The sequence below is a fragment of the Mauremys mutica genome, chromosome 14 (assembly GCF_020497125.1).
Source record: "Mauremys mutica isolate MM-2020 ecotype Southern chromosome 14, ASM2049712v1, whole genome shotgun sequence".
In the NCBI taxonomy this organism is placed as follows: domain Eukaryota; kingdom Metazoa; phylum Chordata; order Testudines; family Geoemydidae; genus Mauremys; species Mauremys mutica.
The window spans coordinates 13,041,289-13,066,369 of NC_059085.1; the positions used below are offsets into that span (position 1 = coordinate 13,041,289).

General features: G+C 46.4%; 1 protein-coding gene across 3 annotated transcripts; it reads right to left on the reverse strand.

Annotated features, from left to right (window-relative positions):
* On the reverse strand, positions 1–18,888 carry TRADD (TNFRSF1A associated via death domain). Of its 3 annotated transcripts, none has more exons than XM_044986960.1 (5): positions 18,728–18,888; positions 13,238–13,388; positions 9,329–9,606; positions 6,634–6,826; positions 1–1,954 (listed from the first exon to the last, which is right to left on the reverse strand). In XM_044986960.1, the coding sequence occupies exons 2-5, from the start codon at positions 13,377–13,379 to the stop codon at positions 1,644–1,646; spliced, it is 924 nt and encodes a 307-aa protein (XP_044842895.1). In that variant the 5' UTR covers positions 13,380–13,388; positions 18,728–18,888; the 3' UTR covers positions 1–1,643. The 3 variants fall into 3 exon arrangements, with proteins under 3 accessions (XP_044842895.1, XP_044842896.1, XP_044842897.1); XM_044986961.1 differs by having other exon boundaries at positions 13,238–13,420; XM_044986962.1 differs by lacking the exon at positions 18,728–18,888 and adding an exon at positions 10,274–10,322 and having other exon boundaries at positions 13,238–13,300.
* Between the last annotated feature and the right edge of the window lie 6,193 nt (positions 18,889–25,081).

Consider the following 25,081-nt stretch of genomic DNA (forward strand, 5'->3'; position numbering starts at 1 on the left):
AGCTGATGGGGGGCTGCTGATGTATTACTGTGGCTCTTTGGCAATGTACAGTGGTAAACTCTGGCTCCTTCTCAGGCTCAGGTTGGCCACCCCCCTGTTCTAGGCACTCAGCTGCCACCGTGACCAACATAGTATCATTCTAGCAGGCGGGGAGCGGTATTCCTGTGAACTCTGATTTGAACCTACATCTGAATCTCAGGGCTGAGCTCTTCCTGATCAGGGAATTTCTCTGTCTCAGCCAAAGGTTACAGAAGTGCTTTATAGGAATAGGATAAAACATGAAATGGTTTAAAAGGACATCCGCTCTTGCCCATTGGAGAACCGCTGCCTTGAGAGGTAGAGCGAGCAACTTTACATGAGTACATGCACTGGCAGATCCACCCTCCCCCCAAATCTGAAATGTCCCCCAAGGACTGTCTGCTATTCTGTGATCATTTACAGAGGGGGAGGCTAGATGGAGTCAATAAAGGGCCTACAGATAAGTAAAAACTGGCCAGGATGCCACAAGAAACATGCCGCAGGAAAGCAAGCTGGATGACGACGTTTACATGATACATGTCTCCTTATGCTCACTTGTATGTTGCTGTGTATTTCCTTATAGGCTAAGGCACAAACTCTGCTCTTGTTACAGCCTGGGTACACCTACTGAAGCCAGTGGGGTTGTCATGATCTAAGTGAGAGCAGAAGTTGACCCTACTTCTTTTTTTGTACTTTCCCAAACTTGACACTTGAAATCCGGAGTATGTGAACCGGGCACCCCAGGTTCCTGGCTGTCTCAGAATCTCAGCATGCCCAAGAAAAATGCCGTGCAAGTCCTGACTCTCCTGGTATGTGATGTCCCAGACTGCTGCATTCTGCGGCATCTCTAGCCAAGCCAAGGCCAGTTTTTAAAGAGAGCCGGTGATGCGATGAATGGACCTTGCAGCCTACTTGGCGGCATCACTCAGCATGTGGGTAGGGGCTTGCGTTGGTTTTGATGTCGCAGTACACCTTTAAGAAGAGTTCGCCTGATCTTCCCGCTTATTTACCACCTGCAGTTTGTTCCATTGCAGCTGTTTGCTGCATGGAGAATTGAAACTTTCTTAGAGTAACGAAGATGCCTGCAGGTGGGAAGAGAAAGGAAACAGCAGACAAGCTTTTCAGCGGGGGAGTTACTATTTTCATGAAATGTCCTTATTTGTGAAGAATAAAGGGGGGGGGGGGATACCCCTCCAAGCGTGTACTATATTCAATGAGCAGAATTATTTCTAAGCACCTGTAGAATGTTTCCCAAAGGACTTTCCTGAGACCGCAGTTGCTCTTTAACACTCCCCATGTTGGCACGGTCCGTAGGCATGGGCTGTGGCATTGGTAGATGCACTGCAACACGTCACCCCAGGGGGTAGTGACTGGGAGCCAGTTGGAAGCCACTCTCCCCAGCCCGGAAACAGCACCGTCTCCTGGCAATGAAGTGTGTCAGTGCTGTAATAATTCAGTACCCAGGCTGACTCTGTAAATGCACAGCAGCTTTTCCTTGGGCATTCTCCGCTAGCAGGATACCATGGTGGTTAACTGAGCTTGGCATGCCTGGGAGGCCGGCAAGAGTCTTGGAAACTGTCTGAAACAGGCAAGATCCAAGTTCCACTGGCTTCTCCATCCCTGGTCTATGACGTGTCGTTTTCACTAGGGTGGAGGCCCAGGAGTTCCTCTGCTAAGGTTATGAGACTGTTTTCCTCCAGGGCTGCAATCAGCCTCTCTAACGTGGCTCTCTTGCCCTCTGACTGGATGAACTTGAGAAGGAGCTGGTACGCTTGCTCATACAATCCCTCTCGGTCATATTCGTGGGCCAAGTTGTCGATGACGGGATCCCGAAGGGCTCGGCAGTTCTTCTGCAAAGACCTGCCCACCTGCTTCCATTTCTTCGACACGAGCTTGGCAAATTTTTGATGGTCATCTGGCGTGAGTGTTCTGTCGGCTTAAAGGGAACACAAAGTGCTTAACACGCTGGGGTCCCAGTTCATCAGTGCACTGGCACAACACAAGGCCATGTTAAAGTCTACATAATATTTGTGGAGCAGAGACCTCAGTATGGTGAAGGCCCCCAAAGGACAAAACTTAGCATGTGTGTAATGTATTAAACTCTATCCTGGAGTTGCACCCACCCTTTGTTAGCTGGAGTTTTCACTCACTCCCGGGACAGCACTGTGCATCTCGTACCACACAGTGCCAGTGTTAAATTTAAAGGATTAATTCTGCATGAAGAGGGAGTTATGCACAGAGATCTGTGCTCGCTGGAAATACATCCACATCAGCATATATGCAGAAAGGGAAGTCATGACAACTGAACTGATCTGCATTAATCAATCAGCAATGCTGATACTGTGACCAACTTCCCCACACCCTCCAGGGTAAAAAGCCAGCTGATTCCAGTTACACATTTCAGATTTTGAAATCATTGACAGAGAAATTTGTTCATAACAGATTCTTACATTAGTGCTAATCCACCATTCAGTATCTGTGATCATGGGGATCTCTACAAGCACGGTGTAGAATTGCTCTTAGAATTTCCTAGCAGCCTTTCATTTGTACCTTTGGTTGGAATAGAAAATACAAAGGGATGCTGCCGTCTGTGGCATTATTAGCAGACCTGATATAATTTGTATGTGTTTCGGATTCATCCTGAATGTTGATTTTAAATGGAGGATAAGTGTTTCGCTATCAGCAGACGAGTCATTACCACTGAGAATCGCTTCTCCCCTCGCCCTGGCTGGGAATATCAGAGGTCATGTCCATGGTAACTTAGATCTACAGGTAGTGACTATGTGAGGAGAGCAGGGTGCATGTTTTACAAAGACTGCTGAGCAGGGAAGGGTTTGAGTCCACCATTTATACTAATGAACATTCTGCATCCATTCATTCCAAAGGACAGTGCTATCTTCACTAAGTGGCAATTTTTAATAATGATTTGTGACTGTTAAAATGTGCCATCTTCTGGTTTCGAGCATCTAGCACCCGCTATCAAGATTAGAGGATGGTGACCTATGTACGGGAGAGAGTTCGTACGTAGGGTGACCAGACAGCAAATGTGAAAAATTGGGACAGGGGGTGGGGGGTAATAGGAGCCTATATAAGAAAAAGACCCCAAAATCAGGACATCTGGTCACCCTATTTGTACTTGGTAAAGACCTTTCCAGCTTGATGTCCAAGGCAGCCATGTGTTTAGAGCGCCCCCATGAGGCCAGTCCTGGGTACACATATTGTTAAGCTGTCTCACACTGGGGCGGAACTATACATTTGTTTGATGGGGTTTACTTTTCTCTTAGCTGTTCCCCTTTACCGTATGCTGTCAGCCCTGGCCCTTTTAAAACCCTCAGGCTCTTATTTCTGATCTTTTTCTCTGTTCCTTTTCTAAACACTCTCAGCTTCCTTCTATAGCTGTTGACTCCTGAAATAGTGAATCAGGGAGGGCAGATCCCACCCTGTTTTTTACCTGTAAAAGCCTTATATGGGGCTAAATCATACTCAGCAATGACCCAGGTGGGCTCTGCTGTGCACTCCACAAACCCATATTGCAGTTTGAGACCATTCAAAAATCTCTCTGCTCAGCAGGGGTCCAGCAGCTCACAGTTGGGATCCAGTGGCAGAGCTGGGAGAGGAGACCTGGATGGTTATCTGCCCAATCAGTGCCATTAGCCCTTCATTTTCAGGGGCCCCAACTTCAGCCATGGGTTTGTCTCTGAAAATGGAAGCCTCTTCCTCTTACTTTTCCATTCAGGGCATGGCTACACTAGCGTGTTTACAGCTGCACCAATGCAGCTGCGCCTCGTAAGCTCTCCAGTGTAGCTGCTCTAAGCCGATGGGAGAGAGCGTCTCCCGTTGGGTAAACTACTCCAGCCCGTGTGAGCGGCAGTAGCTATGATGGCGGGAGAAGCTGTCCACACTGGCGCTTATGTCAGGGTAACTTATGTCGCTCACGGGGGTGATTTATTCCTATTCCCAGAGCTAAGCCAGGCCACTGACTGACCAAACTTGCGTGTTGCAGAGGAAACCCCCCGTCTGTTTTTCGTTCAGTCTTTTTCTGCTGCTGCAAGTGTGACCCGGAGTTACAGCAGTGAGGAGTTTAAAGCACCCAAGAGTCTGGGTGGGATATAAACCCTCTTGCTTCAGGGCATAAGCATCAGGGAAGGCCAGGGCTGGAGATGGGACACTGGCTGGCACGGGCCAGAGCTCCAAGGTGGCACCAAGCATTCTCTCTCTCTCTCTCTCTCTCAGGTGCTTGGCTGCCTGATTCCGGTGCATTTGCTCAGGGTCCAGCTGATCACTATCTGGGAGCCTGGGAAGGAATTGCCCCCCAACTCAGACGGACAGTGACTGGTGGATTTTCACCTTCCTCTGCAGTGTGGATGTGCAGGTCATTTGCCAGGATTATCTGGGTACCTCTCACTGAATCATTTCCCTCCTATTGTGGGGGCCTTGGGCACTGATGCATCTGGGTCCCTTCTGTTCTCTGCCTGTAGCACGTAATCGTCTGGTCTCCTGTGGGTTGTGATACTTTGGTCTCATTGCAGTTATTGGATTTAGTGTGCGGGTGCTGACGTGGTACGCAGGAGGCCAGGTTAGATGACCTAGTGGTCTCTTCTGGCCTTTAACGCTATGACTATAAACCAGCCTCTCATTAATGGGATTGGGAAGAACCTTTCCCTCAGGGTAAATTATATCCCACAACTGCCTACTGTGGGGTTTCTTGCGCCTTCCTCTGAGCGTATGTCTAGGCAGCAGTCAGGAGCTGTGACTGCAGCATGAGTTAGCTGAAATAACAAGAGCTGTGTAGATGCGGTGGCACAAGCTAGCTGCCCAATATGTCCTGGGTTGGACTGTCCTTGAGTGGCCGGCCCATGCTGTTTTTAACAAACTAGCTCCATCAAAGCTCGCTGGGTTTGGCTACAGCCATACCACCTGACTACAATGTAGCCATACCCTGCGGCCCCTGGTGCTGGCCACAGTCAGAAACGGGGGACTGCCTTGGTCTGACCCAGTATGGCAACATACTGTATTTTCCGGCGTATAAGACGACTGGGCGTATAAGACGACCCCCTAATTTTTGAGTTAAAACATAGGTTTTGGCCTATACTCGCCGTATAAGACTACCCCCCCTTCCGAGGCTGAAGGACCCACCACCGAAGACCCGGTAGGGAACCGCCCAGTGAGTACACCCCCCACCCACGTCCTGCCCCCCCTCAGAAACCACAACCCGTAACCCCCCCTGCCCTGCTCCTTGTCCCCTGACCACTCCTTCCCAAGACCCCCAACCCTAACTCCCCGCCAGGACCCCACCCCCTGCCAAACTTGCCCCGCTCCCTGTCCCCTGACTGCCCCGACTCCATCCACCACCATCCCAACAGACCCCAGGAACTCCCACGCGGCGCCTACCCAACCCCTCCTTCCCCATCCTCTGTCTGCCCCCCCAGACCCTCTGCCCGATCCAACCCCTCCTCCCCCACCCCAGTCCCAGCCCTGGCCCTGGCCTCTTACCCCTGCCGGGGGCCAGGGTCGGCGCCGCAGCCGCGGGGCCCGGCTCCCCAGGCCGACACCGGGACCGGCGCCCCAGCTGCGGGGCCCGGCTCCCCGGGCCGACACCGGGACCGGAGCCGGCGCCCCAGCCGCGGGGCCCGGCTCCCCGGGCCGACACCGGGACCGGAGCCGGCGCCCCAGCCGCGGGGCCCGGCTCCCCGGGCCGACACCGGGACCGGAGCCGGCGCCCCAGCCGCGGGGCCCGGCTCCCCGGGCCGACACCGGGACCGGAGCCGGCGCCCCAGCCGCGGGGCCCGGCTCCCCGGGCCGACACCGGGACCGGAGCCGGCGCCCCAGCCGCGGGGCCCGGCTCCCCGGGCCGACACCGGGACCGGAGCCGCAGCCGCGGGGCCCGGCTCCCCGGGCCGACACCGGGACCGGCGCCGCAGCCGCGGGGCCCGACTCCCCGGGCCCGGCCAACACCGGAGCCGCAGCCGCGGGGCCCGACTCCCCTGGCCGGGCCCGAGCCGCAGCCGCGGGGCCCGACTCCCCTGGCCGGGCCCGAGCCGCACAGGCGGGACCAGCCCAAGCCGGGGGTGCTTGGCTGGGACCGGGCTGGGGCGCTCGGCCAGGGCCAGGAGGAGCCATCCTGCCCCCTCCCCCACACGCCCGGCTTACCTGCCCGCTCCTTTTTTCAGGCTTCCCGCGAACATTTGGTTCGCGGGAAGCCGGGGAAGGGGAGGAGAAGGAGGGCGGAGCGTTCACGGGAGCGGTGTCATCTATTAAGCCTGCTCGGATTGGCTGAGTCAGAGAGGCGGGCTATTACAACCTTTGCCAATCCGAGCAGGCTTTGTATGCATTAATAGAATACACCAGTGAGACCCCTCCCAGGATTGGCTCAGCCAAAGCTGTTTATACCCGGCGTATAAGACGACCCCCGATTTTTGGGGGTTGTTTTTTAGTTTAAAAAGTCGTCTTATACGCCGGAAAATACGGTATGTTCCTATGCTCATAATCTGGGAAATTCTATTCTTGACTCATCCGGAACCAGTCCTTGGTTCCCTAAGCTTTTTCCTTTATGGGGTTTGAAAAGCGGAAGACCCAGGGCTTTAAGATTCTGACAGCTCGGTTCTAAGCACTCACCAAATTGTTGTTCCTGAAAGATGAAGGTGGCTCCTGGGGGCAGAGAGCTCCCCCCTGAACAATAAGACAGAGATGAGGAGTTCAAAGAGTTGCAGTTGTTTGAAGGGGTCGTGTTGTTGCTCTGCTGTCGACAAGTCAGGCTCCTGAAAGATTCCTCCAGCTCTGCAATTTCCTCGTCCCTCAGGCGGTCGGGCTGTAAGGCAAACAGTGCCAGTCATTGGTGGTGCATTCTCCTTCTCATGAAGTTGTCAAATCAACACCAGATGCCTTTCTGAAAGATATGCTTTGCCTAACACAAGTTACTGGGCTCAATACAGTTGTAACTGGATGAAATCTATGGCCTGATATACTGGAGGACAGACTAGATGATCTAATAGTCCCTTATGGGTTTACAGTCTATGAATTTGCTCTAAATAATCTTCATTTTTAAAAGGCTCTTTTCTCCCCAAACTTTCCCCTATACTATTTTTCCACCCACACAGGTTCAATAAATAAATCATAAAGAGGAGGGAAGCTCATTACTGATAGTACCAGAACTCCAGTCCCCACTGAGGTCAATGAAGCTATGTTGACTTGCACCAGCTGAGGATCTGGCTCAAAGGATAAGTGGCAGACCTGGGAAAACAGGCGAGGAATAGAGCGGGCTGCATCTCGGAATTTGTTTCATGGGTGATGTCGACACTTCAAAATTTATTTTTTGTTCTGAACCGGAATGAAACAAACATTTTTTTTAAATTTGTCATGAAACAGAATTTCCAAATAATTGTGTTTGAGGAAAACTTTTGTTTCAAAATGGCAAAATTTCATTTCCAAATTTATTTTAATTTATTTTTTTCATTTGTATATTATTTTTTGTTAATTTTCCATTATTTCATACCATGTCAGAAGTCACTACTACTACTGACATGTCATGATACGTCGTTTGCAGTGTGATAGTAGCCATGTTGGTCCCAGGATATAGAGAGACAAGGTGGGTGAGGTAATATCTTTTATTGGACCAACTTCTGTTGGTGGGAGAAACAAGCTTTTGTACTCTGCAGAACTGTTCTTCAGTTCTCTTTCGTTTTCTTCAGAACCTCAACCACCGTGTCTCATGTCATAATGGCTGAAATATTCTATTTTATTTTATTTTAGTTAACCAGGAGTTCGGACTCTCAGTGCCCTGCTTTGACCACTAGTTTACACATTAGAGTGAAGATGAGTCTTTCCTTTCAGCTAATGGTCCTTAGTACCACGTAGGTACAAACACACAGGTGAGAGCATGCTCTGTTGCTGGGGTTTTCAGATTTACACCGTTTGAGTCAGGTTTGCGAGCAGAGAATGAGTCCATCTTTTCTTGGCTTATCTGCTAATTCAGCAAAAAGACTAGGAAAGGAGCAGCAGGCAAAAACTGACAGGATGCATAATATAGCCTCTTGTTATCTCCCATAATGACATGTTTGCCTTTCATTTCCTTGCAAAAAAGCAATCCAGAGATGTATCCCACGCCCTCCTCCCCCACCCCTCGTAGGTACAATAGGTATCTGGTTTTGGGGATAGTGAAGATGTTTAGTAGCTACCATTTTGAGCTAGTCCACATTAAATTCCAGGTGAAACAAGCATCTAAAGGCAGCACAGAGGCAAGGAACAGGAGACAGAATACAATTATTTAATCTAGTTCAGAGGCCCTATGCTCTAGTGAGCTAAGAAGATCCCAAGACAGCAGCCTCTATTATCATTAGCAAAGTTTGGAAACCATTCAGGAACGCTGAGCAATCATTTGCCAGACCATTAAAGCCAGTTGCTGGTATGACACATGCAAAACTTGCATCTCTCTCAACTGGATGGGATCCACATCAAGGATAGCAGCCTACTACTGTTACCAGCCCAGGTTTTTAGAGGTCTGTGTCCTGGTGCTGAAGGTCCCAGTTCAAACCATGCTGCCAACCTGTGATTCATAGTGGTTGTACTTGCCCCAGTTTTTAGGAGTTGTTCCAAATGCTACTTTCAAAGGGGATGTAGGGGAGGCAAAAGCAACATCGGGGAAGATGGTCTCACGAGTGTAACACGGCACTGCTGGGCTTTCTTCCTGGTTCACATATGTGGCAATTCAGCCTTGTTTGTGCCTCAGTTTACCCTTCATACACAGGTATAATAGAATTTCCTGCCTTACAGCAGTGCTGCGCTTTAATAGATGCTTGTTCAGCACTTTGAGACCCCAGGATCTGGAGAAGTGTCAAGTATTACATGCAAAATATTTAATATTCATTTATCTATCTTCGGTCCTTACCTGGCTCTCATTGCCATAACGTCTGAGCTACTCACATCCTTTCATATATTTACCTCACGGCTCCCCTGTGTGGTTGGGCAGTGCTATTATCCCTATTGTCCAGATGGGAAACTGAGGCACAAGAGAGGCTAACAGCTAGATTTTTAAAGGTATTTAAGTGCCTCGCAGCATTTTCAAAAGCACCTAACTTGAAAATGTCACTAAACTCCCATGGATTTCAATGGGAGTTAGGCACCTAGGCACTGTTGAAAATCCCACTAGGCACCTACCTGCATCTTTAGGTCCTAAGTATCTTTATCTATTTGGCCTTAAGTGACTTGCCCAGGATCACACAGGAAATACACGGCAAACCAGGGACTTGAAGCCAGGTCTTCTATGTCCAAGCTTAGGGCCCTAACCCCCGGACCATCCTTCCTTCGAATGTACCTTTTCTTTGTAGATACAGTCCAAACAGCGCTCCTCCTCGTTCAGCATGCGGTCCAGCTGGTCGCTGCCAGCCTTCAGCTCCACTTGAACAGGTACGGCTGTCATTGACAGGGTGACTTGGAGATGATTCTGGAGAGACTCCCGGAACAACCCGGTCCGGTAGCTCCGAAGGAATTTGCGGCAGTTCTCTCGCATGCAGAATTTAAGCTGGATAATCAGGTGCGGCTCACTGCAGTGCACTTTGAGCATGTCGACGCCATGCAGGCTGCCTGTGGAATCTGGCACAGAATGGCGGGCAGAGTCAGTTTCTTGCCATGAAACAGACTGTCAACATGAACCCTGCCTGGGTGGTGACTCACTGTATGTCTCCTCGAACGTTTGGTGACAGACCTGTGCCTGGATAGCCTTTCTCTGTGTGTGTTTGGTTGGTTTTTTTACTGTATTATAAATTATTCTGGGTTGGGGAGCTTGTATTTGAAAGTGGGAGAAAAGAGGTAAGCTTTAACTGGCCATGTACTATGCATGCAACCCATTTGAACTGAAGTATTAAGTCCAAATTATCTCACATCTAAATCTGTTAGAGCTCCATTAATATTGCAGTTCACAGACAGTGGGGTTAGTTGACTCCCTGCAACAGGGAGAGACCGTTCATTATATCTAATGTACAATGCAGGGTGCACTCTGGGCACCAGCACAATTACCCAGTACTAACAGCAGGGGTCAGCAGTGGGAGAAATACATTTGCTGAAAACAGAGGCGCTGCAATCAGCCAGGAAATCCAGTGTGCTCAGTTTGTCCTATTTGCAGTTAAACCATCCACGTACAGCTGCACCGGGTGTCAGCAACAGGTAATTCTACTGGTGTCACAAGCCCAACAGGAGAAACTAACTATGCTAAACAGATGAATTAACTTTAAAATCTAACTACGGGGCAGGTAGACTTTACCTCAGAGGAGATTAAAGAGGGAGTGTTCCTCTCCCACCTGGCCAGATTGCTGTCGAGATAAAGGTATAGGTGAGATCCCACAGAGCATTTTACCTGTCAGCTTCCTGCTTGCAACCCCAATCCTCCTTCAGCTTTGTCTACACTAGAAAGGGTTTGCCAGTATTGCTATTCGATATGACTGCCATCACCAGTCTAGTGTATACCAGTTCCCTGAACAAAATAAGCTATACCAGCAAAAAGACTTTGTCTTCTCTAGGGCTATTGCTGGTATAGAAATGTCATTAAAAATCACCCACTGAAGCGACACTGCTGTACTGGCAAAAGTTTCTAGTGTAGACCAACCCTTAGTAAGGTTTAAGTCGTGCACCTTCTGTGAAATCATCCTTTTATCCTCTTGTTCTCTCTCTTGTGTTTGGCTTCATACATAGTGGCTGAGATTTTGGAACTGTGTCCATATCCAGATCCCTGAGGCAGCTCTGAAAATCTCAGCCAGTGTAAATAAACCCTATATCTAAAACCTCTCTGTCTGAGGCTTTGTCTTTACTGCAAACAGATGTGTCTGTTGCACAGAGATAGCTAACTCGATGTAAAATCCTAATGCAGACAAGGCAAGGATATTTTTTACTTCAATGTAGTTAGCCAAAGTCAACCCCCTCCCTCACCCACCTCTCAATGTAGGGTTGATTTCAATCAGCTACATCAAGGTAACAAATATCTGTGCCAAGTCTCCGGTCAGCAGCCTATGTCAAAGTGGATCTGTTTGTGCCCCGTTAGTCCAGAGCACTCGAGTTCAGCCCTGGCACCTCTAGGATCTCTTTGTTTTACGTGAACGATGAGGCTTTTGCCCTGCTGTGATGTACCACAGAGATCCTTTATGCATTTCAGGTTGCATCACAAGGTCAAGTTTGGAACGGATGTAAGACTGGGACATCTGGGGAGAGAGGCATTCGAATTTTCTGTTATTACTAATAAATGCCCTTTGCCCTGTATCTCTGCCTTCTCATTCCATTTATCAGGAGTATAAAGAGGTTGATTCAACTGAAGTTTGCACAAGAGTTTGATCTGGGTAAAGCACGTAGTGTACAAACCCGGAAAGTTGTAATGAGCTGCGTACAAGTTATCTTTATGGCTGTTGTTTAGGAGATGACTTTGGGATTATCTGCTCTGAATACCCAGGCCTCATGCCCTGTTTAAGTCAGGCTGTACAGTGCAGAATGCAGTGCTGTTCATACAGAAATGGGCAGAGCTCTTGTTCCCATCTATGGCCAGATTCACCAGTACAATCTGGCTGCTTTGCACCACCTTAGCTAATCCATAAACCTGGCCTAACCAGGCAATCGAGCCAGGTTGTTTGCTGCTCCGTATCGCTGGAGGAGCACAAAGCATTTGGAGCGTGCCAATGAATCTGGCCCGATATTGTTAGATTGGTAAGAAAAGGCAGGTTGCAGTTCTAGAAACCCAGTTAAAGGAGACACTGCAGAGTGGGTTGTACAGTAAATGATTGACACTAAGATACTCATGAAATGTGATCGCTGGTTTAAACTGTTACCCAGGGACTCAATAGGCTGCAAAGGATCACAGCTGAGATGCTTCTGCTGTTTGTAGCTCCAGTCCTGTGATGGTGTAAATGGGCTCAACTCCACCGAAGCCAATGTACACTGTGCCCATTTACACCAGGAAAGGATTTGGCTCAATATGTTTGATAAAAGGAAGCCAATAGAAATCATCGGTCATTTGCCCCGGGTATTTTTTCACTGGTAATTTTTCCCATACCCACAATTTCCCACACTTGACAAGTCTCGGTTTCTAATGCAGGGTAAGTGAGGTTCATCACTGGGCTGCAATTGTGAACCCAGGAATAAAAAGTCAGGTCAGTGTTGTAGCCAGCTGCTCTGGTCTACTGCAAGGAAAAGTCAGACTGGACCAAATTCCTCTCTGTTGAAACGCCACTGACATTGGACGGGGCTAAAATTGTCCTGTCTTGGTTTCAATGATTGTTTAAAAAAAAAAAATCTGGACTCTAAGCAATTTGCTAACTTTGTGATCCAAGTGTAAAAGATAATGATTGGGAACCTGAGAATAGTGGCGATCTCTTCCCTCCGGTATATCAACACCTAAGATACTGGGAAGGATGGTCATGAGAAAGGAAGGATGGTTTTGTGGCTTAGGCACTGGATTGGAGCTGGTTTTAGAAGAACTGGGTTCCATTCCCCCCTCAGCCACAACCCTTAGGGCTCAATCCTGCAGGGTGCTCAGCTTTCTGATCCTGCTCCAGCAAAACACTTGAGCAGATGCTTAATTTTAAGCATGTGAGTAGCCCCACTGGAGTCCTAATCCCTCAGTGCACTAATTTCCCATCTGTGACATGGGACTAATGCGTCCTTTCTCCCACCCATTGTCTCTTGTCTATTTAGACAGTCCCTTCCCTGAAGAGTTTACAATCTTTTCCTATGTGTCTACACAAAACATAACGCAATGGCAACCAGTCTCGTTTGGGCCCTCTGGGTGCTGTTGTAGCACAAATAATTTATGAATAATATATATGGAGTGCACATATCTGTGTCTATGTCTGGTGCTATCAATGCAGAGTTCTGATTTAACCAGTGTGTGACCTCAGTTTTACCTGGTGCTGCAATGAAAAGGAGAGAGAAGGATTCACTTTACTATAGGACAGTAAGTCATCCAGCAGGTGCAAGGATTCTGATTGCCTCAGTGCTTGAATTCAAGCCTTGGAGAATCATGGCTTGAATTTCTCTGTAAAAGCCCTGAGAAGTCTACAGTCTTCAATGAAATGAATAGGAAAGGATGGGATATGACCCATGAAATTGCAGTTAGATTCCTAAAAAATTCCCTGCATTGTGAATCTGTCACCTTTCCCCAAGCACCAAATCCCTTAAAAATGAATGTAGCAAGTAAAGAAATAAGACATTGTGACGTTTCCATTTGTATTCCAATGACACGTACCTGCTAAAGCCAACTTGAGGGCCTTGAACACGCTAGATTTCTGGTGGGAGCTTCCATAAACAGAGGGCAGGACAATCTTCTCAGATGTCGACTGGAGGAATAGATAAGCGCTGCCAATCCAGAGATCAGAGTTGTCTGCCATCCTCAGCACCTAAAATGCCAGGTATGTGAGCACGGTCTGTTCTGGAGGCAGTCACGACACACACAAAGCACAGCAAAGTTTGTAATAAGTCTGTTAGTTGGAGGTGGTTTTGTTGTTCTAGCTGAAAACTTGTTATAAAAGCAAAAACACTAACAATCATGAGATTCTTATTGGCAAAGCAAGTGTAGCGTTTAAGGGATTTATAATCATTATCTCTTAAAGCAAAGACTGAACACTGTGCACCAAAGAAAGAGTCATTCAATACCCTACACTGAAGTCCCCCTGATGGGATAGATTTCTAGTTCAGAGACACCCTGAGTTCAAAGGTGAGAACCTGCTGAGAATTCACCAATCAGGCCTCTAATGATCAGGTCTAATGAGCATGAGAGGTGGTTAAACCCAGCTCCTTTCTTCTGCATAAAAAAATAAAAATCCAAACGTAAAATCCTGGCTCCATTAAAGGCACTGGGCAGGACGGTCATTGATTTTATTGGAACCAAGATTTCACTTCAAGGCTTTAGATAATGCAAAGAGGAGGCTGGATTTGGTTCTTTGTACTCTCATCTCCACCATGAGAAACCTTCATCAGTGTCATACAGTGTCTTGAGCTCACGCTGGTGGAGCCTGGCTCAGTGAATATAGCACACTGGGTCCTGAAGGCAAACACTGCCCGGCTTGGCTAACTCACCAAGTCAGCCAGTTTGGAGAGCCCAAGTCAGCTTTGCCCAGGGGATGAAACTGAACTGAGTTCTCTTTCAGCATGGCTGAACTCCTGGAATGGGAGGAGGACGGGAATTTACTACTTTCCAATCTCTAAATTCCCCTGCTCCTCTGTTGTGACATTCTTATATCTTAAACCATTTACCCCCGAACAGTTTCAATCAGAGAAATGTCTGATAAAAGGTCGTGCAAAAAATCCACTTAAAATAATCCTGAAATTCCCTGTGAGACTGTCACTAGGTGCATTTTGTAACCCTCCATATGCTTCTTGCCACAGTCCTAGCTTTACAGTGTGCGTTGCTGGGAAAGCCATTCAATGGCAGCAAGCTGTGGTGGGTGGCCCAGGAGTCAGGCAAGCTCTCGGAAGGTGGGCTTCTGTGAAGGTGCTTCTTAAATATAAATACAAAGGAATCATCTCCAAAGCAAAACCAATTTAAGCCATGAACAACTGCATGACCTGGAATAGGAACCAGCTGCAGACTGTATGGCTTAACTGCTGAAGAACAAACCACAACTATCAGCAATGTTTTTATTAACACCAATCAGATAATATCAACCCCATGCAGAGAGGAAATTTGATAACATCTCTCCATCATTGTCAGGCACAGTTTCCTAAGTGAACCTGTTTCAGTTGAGATGAAGAAAACTTGGCAGTCAGAAGAGTAGATAAAGTGGCCAGTTCATAGCTTCATCACATCAGTCTGGTGTGAGATGCATGACACCTGGCAGATTTGGATGTTCCAAGTATTGGCATGCTGAGGCCTGCTCCAACCCCAACTGAGGTCACTGGAAATACTGCCTCCACATCAGCAGGGGTTTAGATCAATCCCGAATGACACAACAGGCTCCCTCCTTTTGCACAGACCGTTTTATAAATGGATGTAGTTGCAGTTCGGGATCCTGTTTCCACACTGGTGCGTTTTGATCAGCATCACCAGGATACTTAGAAACGTTCCTTTTGCATTGCATTCTATCAGCCTTCCCCAAGAGATGGCTGGTAGATCTCGTATATTTTCAAATGATAAGACTGTTTAGTCTCCCATCTTATTCATATCACTACTATAGCTTGGTTGGCTAATTCTAACATTAATACCAACTACACAAACATGTACCAAAACTTCCAGGCAAAACAATCTGCAAATCATAGGTGCTAGGGATGGAAAATTCCTATCGGATCATCTAGTCCAGCCCCTGCCAATGCAGAAAGGAAGCCTCAGCTACTGGAGAGCGTGTATCTAATAATAACCTGATCGAGGCACACTGCACTTTTTGTTTTCTGTAGCTACTAGTTTAACTTTTTCTAACACACCAGGGATAGAACCTGGGACCCCAGAGCTAGGAGCTAAAGAGCCAGGCTTGCTAGCTGGGGGCTGGAACAGCATCTTCTCGCTGGCTTGGGTGCATGGGGAATGTACCACACACTAATCAGTAGGGTACATAAGCTCTCCAAGGCAAGGACCATCTCTCAGCATGTGTTTGTACAAGGGGTCCCCAACTGGGGCATTCAGACACTGCTGAAATATAAATAACAACCAGTCCTGAGATCTGTGCTGAAATATCTATTGATCTGTCTAGAGGTGCTTATCTGTGTGTATGTAGGATGGAAATTTCAGAACTGCCAGAGTGATTTAGGAGTCTAAATCCCAAGGACTTGTGTCCCTAAGTCACTTAGGTGCTTTTGAAAATGTCACCCAAAGAGAGTTTCTTAGGAAACTAGGTATATGGAAGGGGAGAGAAAAGAAGAGTGTGATTTAAATTGCAAAGAAATAGGTCACCTTCCACATAGAGTGACCAGACAGCAAAAGTGAAAACTCGGGACAGGGGTAGGGGGTAATAGGAGCCTATATAAGAAAAAGACTCAAAAATCGGGACTGTCCCTATGAAATCAGGACATCTGGTCACGCTACTTCCACATGAACAAAAAAAAAACTAAAAAAACCCAAAACACCCAAACAAAAACAAGGTGCAGAAGGGTTGAGTGGTATCCTGACTAGAACTGAACAAGCAATAGATTTTTTGGTTCAGGGCTGAACTGGGAGTGGGGGGGAGAGAGTGAATGGTTCCATTTAAACTGAAACTGAAGTTGTTTGGGGTTTCCAAATTGGAAAAAAAAATCATTTTGAGTCAACCAATTTAGTTCAACTCCCCAAAAAAATCAGTTTGGTGTTTCTTTCTGGGTGTGTTTTACTTTTTGGTTTCGCTTTTAAAAATGAAACCCATTTTAATGAACCACTCTTTAAAAACAAAAAGTCAAAACATTTCATTTGAAATGGTTGAAACCAGATCTGCTGACTTTCTTTTTTGAATCATATATTTTTTCCATTTTTCAGCAGTTTTACAGTTAGTCAAAAATATTCCCTCAGCTCTAATCCTGGCGCTCTCTGCTGTCACTGAGAGAGCACGTGCCCAGTTTTCTTTATGTTGGCTCTCAGCACAAGTCAGCTGGTGGGATTTTTAAACTTTCTCCTAGGTTGAAAGATTGGAAGTTCCACAGGGGAATCTGGGAATTACACTGTACATGCGAAAAGCAACTCTGAAGGTAAGCAGCACTTTGTCATCCCCTTGCATCTTTTTCACAGAACACACTTCCATGACCACAAAACTTATTAGCAACAATGGGTGGGTTTCTCAAAAGCATTCCGTGTTGGCCTACTCTCAGTAAAGTCATTTTGACTTCCGCCACTGAGCTCAAACAGAAGTCACGCCAAAGCTGAGCGCTCTGAAAATCCCACCCGGTAGGTACACCTGTACAATATGTAATTCATCATCTTTCCTGCCTCATCTCTTACCTTTTGCATCTGTCACCTGTCAGTTCATACTTAAGAAAAAAACTAACACAGGCTGTCATTTTTAGTTTAAATATCCAAGTTAGTTACCAAATTGAAAAGCAGGGACTCAGTTCTTTGCTATAGTCAGTTTCAATAGAGACCCATTCCAGTTGTTATAACAGAAGATTTTTTACCTGAATTTTGTCACACTGTGTTTCAGGACAGTAAATTATGTATCAAACTAGCTTATTTCCCTTTACTATCATTTTACATATCTGTTGTACTATTGTAACATCTAGGAGTCCTAGTCCTGGACCAGGACCCCACTGTGCTAGGCGCTGTACAAACAGAACAAAAAGATGGTCCCTGATTAAAATGCAAACAGAAACATCATAGTTCTCCCTTTGATCTGAGAGTGAGGCCATTCACTTGGGGTAATATTCCTGCTATGCGGCATAATATTCCCTGTAGCAGGATGCTCTGTTAATAGCTTTTGCACAGTGTAATAATCCTAGCTTTCCATAATCCCAGCAAACAGCATAGTATCCCAACAGCTGGTATAAACAGTGAGTGGCATTTCATTTTCTAGGAGCTCCGCCAATGAAAATATTTTTAATCCTGGCTTGTTAATACACAGATTCAGGCAGGGAAAGGTAGCCATAGTAACAGTTCCAGCAAACCTGTTAGGATCAGCGATACAGTGCAGATTGGCTTATTAAAATCAGTGGGATTTGGTTTACTAATATGTGAAAAAATATAGTGTGGAAATAGGGTGGAGACTTCCTTCAGCAACACATCTTGACTTTAAAAAAATCTCCATGAATTCAGTGGCCCATGTGAAATGAGTGTTGGGAGTCTCAGCTTAGTTCCTAGTAAACAAATGCCTGTCTCAGAAAGCTAGGGTGACCAGATGGCCCGACTGTATAGGGACAGTCCTGATTCTGGGGTCTTTTTCTTATATAGGCTCCTATTCCCCCCACACCCTGTCCTGATTTTTCACATTTGCTGCCTGGTCACCCTACAGAAAGCCACCCCACCGCTAGCATTGCTGGCCTGCCAGCAGGAAGCAAAGAAATGATTCATGGAGACTGAGCCTCACCTCTTGCTACAAACAGCTGGTGGACACACATTAAACAGGTTCTGGGGCTGCTCCGAGAAGTTTGCACTGGATTTGCTCATTCAATGCCAGTTCTGTAGAATGGGCAAGATCCGGGGCTGTTAAGTTGGCCCATTTTCACCAGCATTGATTTTCCTTGACTGAAAAGGTCAGTTGGGTAAATATCACACATGTGCAATATCTGCCTGTCCCGCTTAAAAATCTCTGGGCCAAATTCCCTGCGGCTGTAAATGAGTGCCACTCAATTGACTTCAACAGCATTTCACCCACTTACACCAGCAGCTAATTTGGCCCTATATTTTACGGACAACAGACACAGCACCAGAAAGACTCAAGCCCCTGTGTCAGACTGATAGATCACAAAATATTTGTTCCAAAAGATGAAACTCTCTTTTTTTTTCCAAGGCCAGAAAGTTAGCCGACGGGCGGGTGACCCTGGAAAACTGCTTCCTTGTTTTGATTTGGTTTGGGTTTTATTTTTTAACTTATGATTTCATAGGGGGGAAATGGAGCTAATTTTAAATTAAACGAGTTTGTCAAAACAAATTCCCCATTTGGTTTGGGTCTCGTGACAAGTTTCGCGTTGATGGAATTTGGGGGGCGAAAGGGAAAGCTCTCTGAAGCGACAACTTTCTTGGCAGCAGATTTTTCTTTGCAGCAAGCACAGCTGATTGATCAGAGCAAAACCACATTAAATGTCACGCCCACCAAAAAACACCCTCCTAGAACTCATAGTAATTTACCTTGTCCAGACACCCCTTCTCACGCTTTCAGATGCCCTTCACTTCCGCCTCTGAGCACAGCAGCAGGGAAAGAGTCACTAAAAATTCCTCCTGGTCATGTGGCTTTACTGAGAAGCAGCTGAAGGTGAGAAACCAGCCCCCCAATTTGGCAGTGCTGTAATCCTAACACCAGTAGCAAGGACTTTAAGGACTTTAAGACAGAAAAGGGTAAAATCTGGCATGATGGTAGGGCACTGAGGCTCAGATCAAACTGTATGTCTGAGAAAGTGCATTTCCCTGTGTGCTGGGGTTGTACCTCCCCTTCGGGTTTAGGCATCAATGTTATTGGCCAGAGCACTTGCCAGTCCTATGTGCCTAGGTTAGCAGTAGACGGCTGTAACTGACTGCGAAAGAAGGAATTGTCTGCTGTCATCAGATGACTCAGTGAACCAATCAAGTGGGTTTAGGGTTGTGAGTTTAAGGAGATCTCTTTGCTCTGATGTGAAATGGCTTTCCATGCCTCACAGTGAATGCAGAACGGTGTGCACCAACGTATACTCATTTATGTTCCTCATAAAAATAGAACATACACATCACACCAGGGAACTGTAGAAAAGTGCATCCCCTAGTCCTGCTCTTGGGCCCAATCATGTCCTCTTTGAAGAGCCACAAAAAATGACCAGGATTGTGAGAAATGCAAGCCTATTTGGGGGAAAGAAATTCCAGGCGTTGAAGTTGTTTTAGTTTCAAAGGGTTTGACACTGACCCCTTATTTTTGTTTTAATTTTTCTTGAGTTTTTTTATTTTAATTCTCCCACAATTTTTGTATTAAACTGGTTATTAACATTTTTCATTTGCTCAAAACTTGGGTTTTGGTAAATTGAAGATTTTTTTAATGATGTTTTGGGGAAAATATTGAAAAAGGTTCACACCTATTTTAAATGAACATTTTCACTAAAAAGTGATTTGTCAGCAAAATGTTAGCCATGTAAACAGACAGTTCCTGTCTGTCACTGTATCTATTGATTCAGAGATCAAAAAGGAGTATTAACATTTAGATGAATCTTGGGTGAAATAATATCATTGTCTAGATGTTTCTTTAAAATTTGTGACAGACTGCCTAATAGATATATTTCCATATGTTAATCTGTGCAGCTAATTACTGGTGATGCTTAGGAAATAGGTCTACTTCAAAATCTCCAAAATTGCCTATTGTTCGCCAGAGGACTCCGAGTTGCCAAAGAAGACCTGAAACTGTATAAGAATGTCTAGGGTCCTGATCCTTTTGATCTCATATCTGCTTGATGCTTCATGCAGGGGAAGATTAAACCCAAGATTGAGATCTCTAGTTCTAATCTGGAATCACCATGACTATGAACATTGAACTATAAACTATGGACTATTTCTGAAAGAACTCTTTGCAACTACAAAGCTCACCATCTCTACTATGAATCTAATCTCAAGAGCTGTACTCATGTCTGTATGTATACGGATCTTTTAACCAATTCTCTCTCTTTTCCTTTTTATAAATTTTAGTTTAGTTAATGAGAATTGGCTGTAAGCGTGTATTTGGGTAAAATCTGGAGTATTCATTAACCTGGGAGGTAATGTGTCCGATCCTTTGGGATTGGTAGAACTTTTTCATATAATGAATAAGATTTTCAGTAATCCTCAGCATATTTGACTTTGGTGTCGGGGTGGAGGCCTGAGGCTGGGTTACTTTAAGGGGACTGTGTTGTTGGCTTCTGGGTAACCAGTGAGGTATTATAGAAGCTGTTTTGTGGATTGTATTCCCCATTCTTTGCACTTCACCCTAATTGAGTAACCTCAGTTGGCTCCCTTGGGGGTCCAGTCACCGTGGGATAGGAGTGCACTTGGGATTCAGGAGAGAATCCTGTAATCTCTCTCTCTGCATACAATTGTTTTAAGTAGTCCCCCCTGTCTTCTCCGCCAACACACACACATTGGAGAACTAAGGAACCAGGCAGCAGAAGATGGGTTTTGAACACCTGATGGATTGTTCTCAATGTCATGATAAAGGAGCTTTGTTGGCCTCTTCATTCGAAGGTAAGGCTGTGGTGTTGCTGTAGTGCCAACACCATGATTCAAAAATTGAGAGTCAGACCCTAAAAAATCAGGAGTGGCTTAAAAATCATGAGGTTTTTTTAAAAAAATACATGTTGGGTTATTTGCTTGCTGGTTGTTGGGCTTTTCCCTAAGATCACAAGGACTAGTAGCTTCCTCTTCTTTTAGCATGAAAGCTGGGAGTCTAATGTCCTCATATAACCTCAGCAGCTGGGTCTTTGCTTTCAGAGCAGCACCAAATACCTCAAGAGACAGGATAAAATCACCAGTTGGCAGCACTTGATTTACAACGAAAGAGGTTAGGGGTCTATGACAGGAGGGACTGGGCGAGGTTCTGTGGCCTGTGATGTGCAGGAGGTCAGAGTAGCTGATCATGACGATCCTTTCTGACCTTAAATCTGGGTCTTTATGAGAACTCCAGCCCGAGGTGATGACAGGATACAAGAGAATAGTTTGCTAAGGTGGGGCTAAATTCTTGTTGCCTTACTAGGCTCCAAATCCGATAAGGCATGGAGCGCCTCTTGCAAAGTGCCTTCAGCTCCTATTGCCTGGTGGCTTGAACGGGGGCAGAGGGGGCTCAGTACCTTGCAAGATCAGGCCCCCCGACTAGTCCAGCCTTCGGATACTTGTGTGATAAGGGCAACAGTTTCTGGCCAGCAGGTTGGCTTTTGCAGAGAACTCGCCCCTGTAGGAATAAGACTGTTCGTACAGACTGAAAAGATATCAGGGAACTTGGCAGGCAAGATACTGATCGCATAGTGACTGAGGCAGGAAGTTCTGTTTGAATACTTTTCCTTGCCCTAGATATCATATAAACAATGACTGCCCAAGACATCAAGATGTCTAGCAGGGATTCAGTATCTGCGAAACATCTGCTAACGGAGATGAAGACAGACTTCCCTGAACCCAGGAAGTCAGAGAAATTAATCTGGTGGCGGTCAGGGATCTCATCTTTTCTTTCTGAAAGAAGAGGGCGGCTTGGCAGATCTGTGCAGACCGGGAGCGTAGTGAAAGAGAGACAACCCAGAGAGACAGCCCCAGGAAAAGAGCTGTGAGACTCAGCAATCCACGTATAAAAACAGTTGCCAGTGGAGGGGAGCAAAGGAACAGGGAACATTTTGAACCAGCCCTAGTGACGGGAAAGCCCCGTAGTGCAAAGCCTGAGGAGCTGGTAAGAATGCGCTGCTTGGGCTCCTTTTGAAGGATAAAGGCCGGGTAAGCTAGCAGCTGTTTAAATGTGTCCATGTAACTGACAAGGAGAAAAGCTCATGCCTGTTGACTATGACTTTTATCTCAGGTATTTATCCCCCGCCCCCTTACTGAGCACCTCACAACACCCTGTGTGGCTGGGAAGTACTATTATCCCCAGTGTACAGATGGGGAACTGAGACGTGCGTGTCCATCCAGGCTGCTGTCACAGGGTGCGACTGCAACGTACCGGAGCTCGCTTTAGCCTCGCTAGCTCAGGTCCCGAACTGGTGAAGCTGTGGCAGCGCGAGCTTCAGCGCAGGCTGTTCAAACTCACTCGGATCCCTATGTAATACTCACGGGGCCACCCCCGCTGCCAAGTCTGGGGCCTGAGCTAGCTAGATTAAAGCTCAGCTGTGCCACATAGCTCCGATATGCCCAGAGACTGCCGTCTGGGCATACCCCGAGGATGCAGGTTAAGATGTAACTGTAGCACAGGGAGGTGTACTTTAATCGAGTGAGTGTAGGTAATAATAGCAGTGAAGACATGGCAGCACTGATCCTGATACAGGCCAGGAACCCCAGTCTTGTAATCAGGCAGGTAGCCTGCGCTGAACCCCATGCTGCCATATCTTCTCCGCTATTTCCCCCTCATTAGCTGGATTAAAGCTAATGGGAGTACCTGCTCTAATCACACCTGAAACCCAAGTGATTCACTTAGGGTGACCAGACAGCAAATGTGAAAAATATGGATGGGGATTGAGGGCGGCGGGGGGGGGGGTGTGTGTGTAATAGGAGCCTATATAAGAAAAAGACCCCAAAATCAGGACTGTCCCTATAAGATCGGGACATCTGGTCACCCTAGATTCACTTAACATCACAAAGGAGGTTTGTGGCAAAGCAAGGAACCAAAGTTGGGTCTCCAGTGTTCCTTGCTCTGCCACAGACCTCCCAGGCGGTGTTGGATTAATCACTTAGGGTACATCTATGCTTCAATTTAAAGTGTGATTGTTCAGTGATTAGGGTGCTACGATCTAACCTCTTCCTAACTGGAGTGCTTTCCTAGGTGCATGATATATTAATATGTTCATATTTCTCCTATAGAAATGTGCAGCATTTATTTTAAAAGCAGTGTGCAAATTACTTACTAGCTGTCTTGAGGCTAAGTGCCTAGGAAAAGGGTTTAACCGTATGTTGATCATAAGCATGTTTTTCAAATTACCCATTGTAGGAGACACTTGGTACTGTTGCTACACTGATCTGAGTCGCACTGGAACATACAACATTCAGGGGGCCTCACAGCATGTATTCATATCGCTGAAGTGATGGTTGAATGGTTGAACTTTAGAAGTCATGTTTGCTTGTAAGTAGAGCTGGTCAGAAAATGGGGGGCAGGTTCCACTGAAAATCTTGCCTTTTTGGCAAAATCTTTTATAAACCTTGAAATAGTTCAGTCAAAAAATTGAAAAGTTTTTGTTCATGTTCTTGAGAAAAAAATCAATTTCCTCCAGAAAGCACTTTAACCAAAAATCTACTTTAATCAAAATCCCAATTTTCCATCAGTAAAAACAGTTTTGATGGAGAATTTTTGACCAGCTCTACTTTAGGTATTTGTTAAACTTCTTGGGAAGAGACGAACGTCAGCATTGCTTAAGATGAAGTGGGCAGAAATAGAGGAGGAGGAGATCTCTTAAAATGCACGATTGCAAAGTAAAATGCAGAGAATTCACGTAGAATGTGGAGGAATCTTTTGGCTTCCAAGCCTGGAGTGCCCTACTCATAATAGCTATTGACTGGCAGGGAAATAAGGTCCCGATCTTGGAACAAAGCTGTACAAACACAGAGCTCATTGCAGGATCAGAGCAACCTTATTTTGAGCTCATTAGTGCCAAGATTGTAACCAGCCTGTGCTGCAGTGAAGTTCTTTCATACAATCTGTCACAAAGCACACCTAATCATAGAATATTAGGGTTGGAAGGGACCTCAAATGATATCTAGTCCAACCCCCTGCTCAAAGCAGGACCAATCCCCAAATGGCCCCCTCAAGGATTGAACTCATATCCCTGGGTTTAGCAGGCCAATGCTCAAACCAGTGAGCTATCCCTCCCCCTGATGAAACATACCTTCAAATAAACAACAGAAGAACTAACAGATTTCTCTGCTAAGGAAAAGGAGCTTGTTGGAAACAGCCTGCCAGACAAAAATTCTGCAAGGGAAAACATCCTGAGCTCCTGCAAGCAGAGTCCAAACATCCCACAGGTGAACTACGCCCTCCTCTTAATCTACCCCAATTAAGCCCATGAGGGAACCTTGTAAAAGTGAGCCCAGGTACACTCCCATCTTCTCTGGCTCATAGATGGCTCCTCGGCTGCTGTCTGATATGATGTAGCAGTCCGGTCTGATCTTTTCTTCACACGTCTATCTTTTTAAAACCTAACTGTACTTGAAGGATAGGCGGCAACTACATTAATTAGCCTCAGATCATAGAAAGATGGTGCAAATTCTTGTCTCAGAACTTTCTGTCCATAGGGTAGGTTAGCCTGGCAGCAGCAGCAGCCTTGGTTTGGAGATTAAGACTAAACACAAAAATGACCTGGTTTTTGAAAGGATTAAGCCCGTTGTGTAGGACATTGTGCTAATACAAGGTGAGGGGATTCCTAGTATACCTGTACTCCTTGACTGGATTTCTTGAGACCCGCCTTCCATAGAGTAACCCCATCCCAGGAAGTACATTCCCTCTTGGCACAAAAAGATCATTTGGAGACACTGAATAGTAGAATCTTGCAGTTCTACAGCAGCTGCCATCCGAGTTGCTCAAAGCACTTCACAATGTAAAGCCCTGATCCTGGAAGTTACATATGGGCACTGAGGAATGCCAAATGCGGATCCAGTTTCAGAATTGGGGCCTGAGCTTCGTATGAGGGGTGGGTAAGTATTATTATCCCTGTTTCACAGATGGGGGCACAGGGCCGGCTCCAGCTTTTCTGCTGCCTCAAAACAAAAAGATGAGCGGCGGCACTTCGGCGGCAGCTAAATCGCGCCGCTTCTTCGGTGGCGGGTCCTCCCTTGCTTCCTCTTCGGCAGTTGGGCGGCAGCTCAAAG

Coding starts and splice junctions, on each gene's coding strand:
- TRADD (XM_044986960.1), bottom strand. CDS start 13,379: ATGGCAGACAACTCTGATCTCTGGATTGGCAGCGCTTATCTATTCCTC. Junction 9,607..13,237: donor CCTCAAGTTGGCTTTAGCAG/GTACGTGTCATT, acceptor ATTCTGTGCCAG/ATTCCACAGGCAGCCTGCAT. Junction 6,827..9,328: donor ACTGTATCTACAAAGAAAAG/GTACATTCGAAG, acceptor TTTGCCTTACAG/CCCGACCGCCTGAGGGACGA.